Genomic DNA, 9,394 nt, shown 5'->3' with positions numbered 1-9,394 from the left:
TGAAAATTTAAATTAAGATTGCATCTGATCACTTTTCTCATGTATACCATGAAGCAGGGTCCTGTGTAACTGGTAAGCATAGGGGCTATACATTCTGCTTAAAGATTTTTACAAAGCTTCTACTTACAATCAACAAAAAAATCTTTCTTCTGTCTGATATTATACTTTTTGATTAATGGTAATTGTTCTTGGGTAAGATTAATGAGCATCTGTCAATCAAGTAGAAATAGGGAGATATTTTAAATTCTTCATTTTCTGTAAGCAGTAATTTATTTCTTTATACATGTTGAATTTTTTAAAAATATTGATGCCCTATTAAAGCATTAGGTATATGAGTTTGAGTTATGAATTACTAGAGAAAGTGACAAAAAGATTAGCTCTTAAAAATTAATTTTCATTACCTGCAATCTTGATTCTTCATTTCAAATCCCAAACTGAAATTTGACTTGTTCTTTGTTGTTTGGTGTCTGCTGTAACTTGTAGCAACCCTGTGTATGAGAAAAGAGAAACTTTGCCCTATTTGGCTTCATCCTCACCCTCTCTGCTGGGCTCAAAACCATTTTCGTAGCCACAGTGTCTTGTTGAGCATCTTCCTCGATTCACTGACCCTCTACCTTTCAAAGCATGATGTCCTTCTCCAGGGACTAGCCCCTCCTGATGATGTTGTTATGTGCTGGTGAGTCGCCGGAGACTCATAGCAACCTTATTTACAATAGCCCTAAACTCTGCTCTATCCTGTGCCAATCTTATTGCCTCTGACACACCTATCCCATTATCCCAGTCACTCAATCAATCCACCTTATCGAGGGTCTTCCACTCCTACGCTGTCCCTCCACCCTCCCAAGCATGACGTCCCTCTCCAAAGAGTGATCTACTGATACCTCCTTGTAACATGTCCAAAGTATGTCAGACGAAGCTTCAGAATCCTTGTCTCCAAGGAGCAGTCTGGTTTCACCCTCTCCAGGACAGACCTGTTTGTCCTCCTAGCAGTCAATGGCATATTCAATACTCTTCTCCATCACCACAGCTTCTTCCTTCTGTCATCCCTAGTCATTGTCTAGCTTTCTGACGCATAGCAAGTAATTGCACAGCTTATGGCTTCGTCAGTCTCCAGACTGACATCTTTGCTTTTCAGTACTCTAGAGAGGTTTCTGAAAGCAGACTTGCCTTTTGATAACATGTCCAAAATATGAGTTGCGGTTTCATCATCCTTGCATCTAAGGACTTGCTTTTTTTGAGTCACTAAATACATACATCATTTTATGCATAGCCTTTGTGGAGCTCAGACAGAGAGAAAGGCAAACTTGTGTTATAACTAGAGAGACAGTCAAATAGTGTTGTCTCATTGCAAGTAAATCGTTTTATTTCTCCTTCTGATTACAGCATCTTCACAACTACTTCACGGTGACTCTTGGAATCCCTGCTTGGTGCTCTTACGTCCTTTTTGTCGTTGCCACCTTAATTTTTGGTCTTTTAATGGGTCTGGTAAGTGTTGCTAAAATATTTTTACTCTCTTTAAACAGTACGGATTTCATGTGAATATAGGAAAATCTCAACAAAGAAATAACATTTAAACATTATTTTATAGGTAACCTTGTTGTTGTTTGCCATCGAGTTAAGCATGACTCATAGCGACCCTGTGAACAAAAGACTTGGAGCTTTTCAGTAACTATCACTTCTCAAAGTTCATAGAGTTTCCAGAGGCATGTTGTTTAGGAAGTGGATGCTGTATGAAACCTAAGCAGAGAAAATAACATTTACTTCTTGGATATCCTTTTCAATGCTAATTTTAACTATAAATGAGAATGGTTTAAATTGGTATTCTTTATCTTCTAAGTATTCCAAAGCTTTATGGTGTCTGTAATAGCAGCAGCAATGAAAGGAGCAATAGAGACTCTGCTTGAATGAGATGGTCAGTTTCCAAGGCAACTCAGATTTCTCAAATTGCCTATTTGATTAAAACACTGTGTTGATAAAGCCAAAGCTGTGAGTTGATTCCTTAAGTAAACAAGACTTTTTTTTTCTTCTTGTTTATATCCTTTAGTTAGACTTCAAATCCTAAACATACATTCAGGTTTTTTTCTGATTTATTTAAAAAAAAACATGTATAGAGCAGTCTTACTGTGAAAAAAGGAAAGATACAAAGGAAATAATCACATCAGTTTTGGATGGAAGAATAAGCATGCAGTAGAAATGTATACATGCATTTTCTCCCCAGGTGTGTTTTACTAGGAGAGTAAAAATAAAATTACTTGCTTAATGATATAGTCAACTAAGTTTACATATTTTTGTGTAGTTCAGTCTTTGATATAAGTGAAATAGCTTGCTATACTTTTCTTTACCTACAACTGATTTATTTCTCAATGTTAAACTCTGGCTAATATACAGAGTTCTCAAAAGCCATTGTGTTTTTTCCTAATCCCATAACTTTTTACATACATGATTCAGATTATGAATCCTCTTTGAAATTTGACTGCTGCTGTTAATTTTAAGGGTGTGAGTTGGGTTTATACAACTTTACATGTCATATTAGAGCCTAGATATGTCCCATTCTGTTGTAATTATTTTACTACCAAAGTTTCTATGATGCTGAGGTAAAAGAATTTTAATTGGGATATAAATTGAATGTAATAGCTTTTCTTACCTATTGTCTAATTTTTGTCTAAGTATTGTCTGACTCCTGAGTGTTGTCAAGATCTTTCTGAATGCTAATTCAGGAGTCATACAGAGTGTAAAACCTTCCATAGGAGAAAGAGTATGAGCCCAGGGCTCCTCTTTGATAGAGTTACAGAGAACACAAACACTGCATAGGAACCTATTGGAAGACAAATGGAATTCCTCTTATTATAAAGCTTTTTAAAATTTTATCTTAAAGGTTGATTTAAGGAGTGAGGCTTGGTTATGCCCTAAATAAATTTGGAAACTAAACCTTTCTTTTTGCAAATCACAATTAGAAGTAACCTAAACCTGTGTGCTTTTCCCACTATTCCAAATGTTAACTCTTCCAAAATGGCACTTTCGTTAACATTTTGCAGTTAACTAGAGAAGTGTTTAGTCATTTTTACATTTGAGCCACATAGAGAATGGTACTTGTAGAGGCTGGTATGTCCCAGGCAGGCAGCAGGCTGCTGGCTTCAGAGGCTCACAGATCCAGGGTCAGCAGTTAAGAGAGGCTGCTAGTTCAGTCCAAAGGACTAAAGGTGATGAACTTGATTCAGGAAATAGTTTGAACAAATGCACAAGAGCCTTGACAAATATCCATGTGTATTTAATGTAGACAACATCCCAATGAAACTCCTTTTCAGTAAATTGGCTGTTGATAGCAGTTCTTCTCATGGAGATGATTACATTATGGAAAGCCTCATCAAAGAAATTATTATATCAGATCTTATCAAGGGAATGTGACCACTTAGTAACTACTAAACCAGGCTGTAGCCGAGTTGTCCTTTAGTTAACCATCACATGCACTAAGCGATGCTGGACCAAACCGTTTGAAGCTGGCAGTGCCTGGTCCAAGGGTTCCCTGTGACCTTCCCAGACTGCCAGAGGGATGAGAAGATGGCTATCTTGATACGTCCGTCTTAAAGCTGTACTCCAAATGGGCTCACCAACTAAGTGCAAATTACCAAGTAGTCCAGATAGAATGTAGCAGAGATTAAATTGTGAGCATGAAACTTCCCAGTATTGAGGATAACCGACTACTCAAAGGGATGAAACTCTGAGACACTCCGTTTGGTCTGCGCATGGAGAACCTGCAGCCCATCCCAGTTGTGTGGAGTTGGAGGCGAGGTTTCCCACGCAGGTGATTCAGTGTTCTGTTGCACCTCTGTCATGAAAGCAGTGGGCACACATGCTGATACGTAATGCTTGGTCCTGGTGACCTCCGAGATCCCCTTCCTCCTTCCTAACAGGGATATTCCACAAAATACGTGTTTTCTTAATCTTCACTGCTTCCTGTAAGCTTGAATGTTGTGTCTCATATTTTCTCCTGATTTAAAAAAGTGGGAAGTTAAACAAGATTGATAGTTTAATTTTTATTCGATTAAGCCTTGTGGTGATTGAAATATCTTACTAATTGTTGTTATTCACTTGTAAACAAAGGGCTCAGCTTTAGGAATCAAGTGAATACTTTGCATGTTATATCGATATGAGAGAGAACTGAAAGGTCTGATACACATATATTGGGTGGGTCTGTCAATAACCCTCTTCTGAAGGCCAGAGGGAAGCACAACTACACAGACAAGCAGAACATGGGTAGAATTCCAGATGACTTCGTTCTAACAGGTCCTCTGCTCCAGTAGTTCACTAACGGTCTATTTCTGGTGTCCATTACAGCCGAGACGTGTAGATGTTACCTCTAGTTTGATGCCTAGGCAAGTTGTTTTCCACATGGTGCTGAGCAGTGCCTCCCACAGAAGGGATTCAGGGGCATAGGTGGCACCCTCTGTGAAGGATAAGAAATACATATGCTCTTCACGAATGGATAGCAGGCTGTCTGGGTAGAAGCTGAAATTGAAACCACAACTCTGGAAAGTCGCAGAGTTGTAGAGAGTGAGCAGGGCACCATTCCCTTACAGGCCCTGCTTAGTGTCCTTCAGAGTGAAATTCCAGGTGGGAAAATACATTTTGAAGTGAGAAAATTTAAGTGTTCAACCTCAGACTCTTCAGTGTTCTCAGTCTGAAATATTTTCTTTTATTGGTCAGATCAGTGCAATGGCTTCGGAGCATGTTGCATGCTGACCTGTGGAGCTTTCCTGCAACTCTTGACCTACCATCCGAGTGTCAGCCTGGTAGTTGTGGCCTTTCCTCCATCCTGAGAGACCTTGACTTTGACCAGGACAGCAAGATGGCAGGGGTTGCTCCTGTCTGCTGAGTATGCGTGGGTCTTAAACGCCTGCTCATTCAAGCAATTCTTTTAACCCACCCACATCATAGCTATCGCTTATTATCTCTTCCTCTCAGGTCTCAAAGACTTTATTCTTTTTTCTGATGATATTCATGGTTCATGTTAGTTTGTAATGAAACTGCCATTTTTTTTTTCTCTGTATTGCTCAAAAGCCAGGACTATAATCTTTTTTTTTTTTTCACTCTATCCCTCCTCCTAAGATATTAATATGGTAGCGTGAACCTAATAAACTGAATATTAAACTGAATGTAAAATAATACATGCACATATGGACAGTAATAATTCTAAGCACAAAATAGGATACTGATTTCATGTTGATAAAGTAGTCAGTAGGATTGTGATTCTGACTATTCACGGGTTCTTTACCATATCTATGCACAATTGTTGTTGGTTTTGTGTCCTGTAGAGTTGGAGCCAACCCATAGCTGACCCTCTGGTGGGTTTTCAGAGGCAGTTATTTGCCCCCACAGAGCAGCTGGTGACCTCGAACTGCAGTCCTTCAGGATTGTAGCACATCTTGCCCCACTAGCTACCAGGGCTCCATGTACCATTAGAAAAATAATATAAAATAGGAATAACTACTACTGTTTCAAGGCTGGACAGTTATATCAAGTGTAGTCTGGGAGTTAGGTTAGGAGGTGAGGTTAGGGAGAATGGCTACAACATGGGAAGGGTTGTTTTGGTCGAAGCTGTGATCTGACTCATCCGTATCTGGCATCGCCATTAGTGCCATCACACAGGCCATATTGGTCCCTAGGCATGTAACGTGGACTAAGATGACTGAATTAAGGAGCTTATTGTTTACCAGGGGACAAAGTGCATGACTTATGCTACAGTCAAAATCAGAAGTGGAGCTAATCATGTTGAAAATAGAATTTGGTTCACACCCTTGATAAAATTTCTCACAGACTGTTTCTATAGAAAATATCTTATGGTACTCTTGAGAATTTCAGCTCAATTAATAATTACCCATTGGTGATGGTAAGCCCATATACAAATTAGTTTTGTTTTTCCAGAAGTCTTTTGAAAAGGATTCCTTGGGATTTGACTAATAGTGTTTATTTTTTCTTTACCTTTATTTGATCATCTATTCTTAACAGGCTGTATTTGCCTAGTTTTATTTTCTTTTTTTAGACAATTGGCCTTTGCTCTGAGTTTTCTCTATTATGTTATATTATGCTACTCTTAAAAAAAAAAAAAGGAAATGTTTAATTATACCCTTGTCCTTTTTGAAGGCTTTTGACCAGCTGCTAGTTATTAGTCTAAGAATATCTGTGTATAGAAAGGAGGCCTAATTCTGAGGCCCTTTGATAATAAATGTCCTACCTACTAACTGTAAAATCCCTGTATTTTCCCCTCAGGTCTTGGTGATAATATCGGAATGTTTCTATGTGCCTAGGAATTCATCTGACCATTCTGGTAAGCATGATAAATTCATGGTAAAAATATTCTTGAAATTCTGAGGTTTGCGCTTTCCCACATGTGGATGGTGAATTTTGCACTTGGTTTGCTAGTTAATAAAATTTCTGTGAAATGTCTTCTCCAGGTAAATTTGAACAAAAGTTCTTGTTTATTGTCTAGTAAGTTACAGAATGCTTCAGTTTGGCTTCCTTCCCCCTTTAAATGCATGTTATTAATTAATGAGTGTCTGGCTTTTCTTTCTTCAAGCTAGGAATGAAAGGGAAGGAAACACACATTCGTTGAGCTTCTACTCTGTCACAATTACTGTCCTAAATCCTTTCGAAGCAATTTCCCATCTACTTTACAGATAAGTAGAAGCTTGTAAAGGCTAAGTCAGTTGTCCCAGGTCACAAAGGCCATTGGGGAGGACTTGAGTTGGTTTTTTTGTTTTGTTTTTAAGTTCATTTTTAAAATTTTTTTTTAAATTTTTTAAAAATTAATTTCAGTAAAAATTTCAGAGACTTTGGATTTCCATTCATTCATTGTTGCACTTTTTTCCCCTCCCAACCCTACCCCCTAGTACACTACCCTCTTGGAAAAGTAAAAGACAAATTCTTTCATTGTTTTACAATCCCTCCTCCAGGTCCACTCTACCATGTAGCCTTTGCTCTAGACACCTGTCATGACAAAAATACCTAATCGCATATCCCTTTTGTATAGTTTTCTCCCTCATCTGTTTCAATGCAGTATACATTATTGAACCCTTCTTTCTCAGTCTCTCCCCAACCCCAAGGTCAGTCCTGTTTTACAATAGTGGCACCATGCAGTATTTTTCCTTTTGTGACTGAAATACTTCAAGTACTTGAGTTTTTAAATGCACTCCTGGAAAAGTTCAAAGTCTGTGCTCTGCCCTAATCTATGTGTAGCAGAAGGTAGCCTTGAGCTCTCAGGTCTTTATTCCTGATTTTGAAAATTTATGTGACAATTTTATGGAGACTTTAGAATTATTGAACTTATTTTGGGCATTTAACTCAATAAGCTAATGCATTTCAAAGCTTTGAACTGTCCATAGATTATTTGTTGACTGCTGTCAAGTCGAGCACGACTCATAGCAACTCTATGAACAAAAGACCTAATGCCTTTCCATAGCTATCGTGTTTCTCCAAGTTCATAGACTTTCCAGAGCCATGTGGTTTAGGAGTTGGAAAAAAGTGTGTTATATTCCTTAGAATTCTTGAAAATGGCATAAACATAATTTAAACATCTCAGGATGAGTTGTTATTAGGTGTTGTTGAGTCGCCTGCAACTCATAGCTACCCTATGGACAAGAACACTAAACCCTGCCCCATCGTGTGCCAACCTCACTGTCTCTGACACACCTACTTCCACTACCCTAATCACTGAATCAGTCCATCTCATTGAGGGTCTTCCTCTCCTGCGCTGTCCCTCCACCCTCCCAAACATCACGTCCCTCTCCAAGGACTGGTCCTCCTTGCAGCATGCCCAAAGTATGTTGAGGAACGTTTATTATCTCATGTAGCTGAAAAGTCCAGTGGTGGTTTAGCTTCAGGCTAGTCCAAGTCCTGTTAGATTCCTGGATCTGTGTGACTGACATTCAGTGAGTGTCAACAGCTACAGCTCTCATTTTATTGGCCTAACAATTGCTATGAAGAGCCACAGATTTATCTTCCTGACTCTGACCAGAATATCTCAAGGAATACTCCAGTGAACTCAGCTCAGGTCATGTTGCAGGTTCACTCACTATGACCTCGGGGTCACTGATTCTTCTTCGAACCACAAAATGCAGAAATGGAAGAGACCTTTGCTCTCTCCTTTCCCACATGTTCTGATAAAATCAGCACCGTCAATGAATTCTCCAGAGAGGGACAGAGAAGCCCCTGAAAGGCTAGGATGCCAACCAGAGAGTTTGACGATCAGATCTTCAAGGGGAAGAATATTGCGATGTTATTCTCTCTTTTCTCTTTCTCTCTCTCTCTCTTTTAAATTTTTTTAGCTTAACAATTAAAAACACTTGATTGAGACATTGTTTTTTCAGAGAACGTTCTTTTTGCTACTCTTGCCTCCACAGAACAGAATGAGAAGGCAGAGGATGCTCATAAGGCTGAGCGGCTGCAAGATGCAGAGGAGGAGAAGGATGACTCGAATGAAGAAGAAAACAAGGACAGCCTTGTAGACGAGGAAGAGGACAAGGAGGACCTGGGTGATGACGAGGACTTGGAAGAAGACGAGGAAGACGACAACCTGGCTGCCGGTGGAGATGAGGAGAGGAGCGGCACCAACGAGCAGGAACCCCCGAGAGAGGACCCCATAGCTGCGGAGGAAAGGGGTCCCGAGAAGCCCGAAGGGGGGGCCCCTGAGCAGCACTCTTCCGCTTACACAGAGGTGGCGGGGGACTCGCTGAGGCAGCGCAAAAGTCAGCACGCCGATGAGGGGCCCTAGGCTCCGTCCAAGTGTTTCCATAACAGAGACCAAAGGAATTAGCCCCTTTCCCTCTGATCTGGCACTTACACCAAACCTTCACTTTGCCTGAATGAACACACTTCTCTCCTAAAAGAAGATCTTGAGTCCTGTGACCTTCAGATGCCAAGCCTCATGCATATTAAAGAGAAACCTTCACACGTGACAATCAGGAAACAGACCCATGTAGCATTAGAATCTGTCTGGGGACTAAGCCCCTTCTAGAATCAGGCTGCGTAGACTTGATGAAATAAATGGAAGGCAGGCAGCCTTTACTCCTAAGAAGGGTAGCACAGGTCTTGTGTCTGAAGCTTATTCTATTTATTTTTGTCAAATTTTAAGAAACACCAGACAGAATATTGTCGAATGCTTTTTTTTTTAGAGAGATTGGAAATGAGATGGGCCTGGAAAACCTGTTAGGAAAGTCATCGTAACCCTCAGAATCCTTTTTATTATGTTTCTTTCTTATCTTGAAGTTTGGCCGGCCGTTTGAACTTGGCCACGAACCTTCCCAGCAGCCTTCACCAAGCCATCCTGCCACCTGGCCTTAGTTCCAGTCCTGCGCTCACAGCCGGCTTCACATCGACCTGTGTCTGTTCTCAGTTAGCT

The 9,394-nt window shown here is 40.0% G+C and overlaps 1 protein-coding gene across 1 annotated transcript in view; it reads left to right on the top strand.

The window, feature by feature from the left end:
- TMX4 (thioredoxin-related transmembrane protein 4) overlaps window positions 1–8,767 on the top strand; it is a 49,350-nt gene extending 40,583 nt beyond the window's left edge. The window contains exons 6-8 of the mRNA XM_006894238.1: window positions 1,384–1,485; window positions 6,268–6,325; window positions 8,397–8,767. Of these exons, the coding sequence (XP_006894300.1) occupies window positions 1,384–1,485; window positions 6,268–6,325; window positions 8,397–8,767 (531 nt within the window). The remainder of the gene's footprint in view (window positions 1–1,383; window positions 1,486–6,267; window positions 6,326–8,396) is intronic.
- Window positions 8,768–9,394: the final 627 nt, after the last annotated feature.

The sequence above is a fragment of the Elephantulus edwardii genome, unplaced genomic scaffold (assembly GCF_000299155.1).
Source record: "Elephantulus edwardii isolate Elephantulus edwardi_28Jun2011 unplaced genomic scaffold, EleEdw1.0 scaffold00138, whole genome shotgun sequence".
In the NCBI taxonomy this organism is placed as follows: Eukaryota; Metazoa; Chordata; class Mammalia; order Macroscelidea; family Macroscelididae; genus Elephantulus; species Elephantulus edwardii.
The sequence above is the reverse complement of the archived record's forward strand: the minus strand, read 5'-3'. Positions and strand labels throughout refer to the sequence as shown.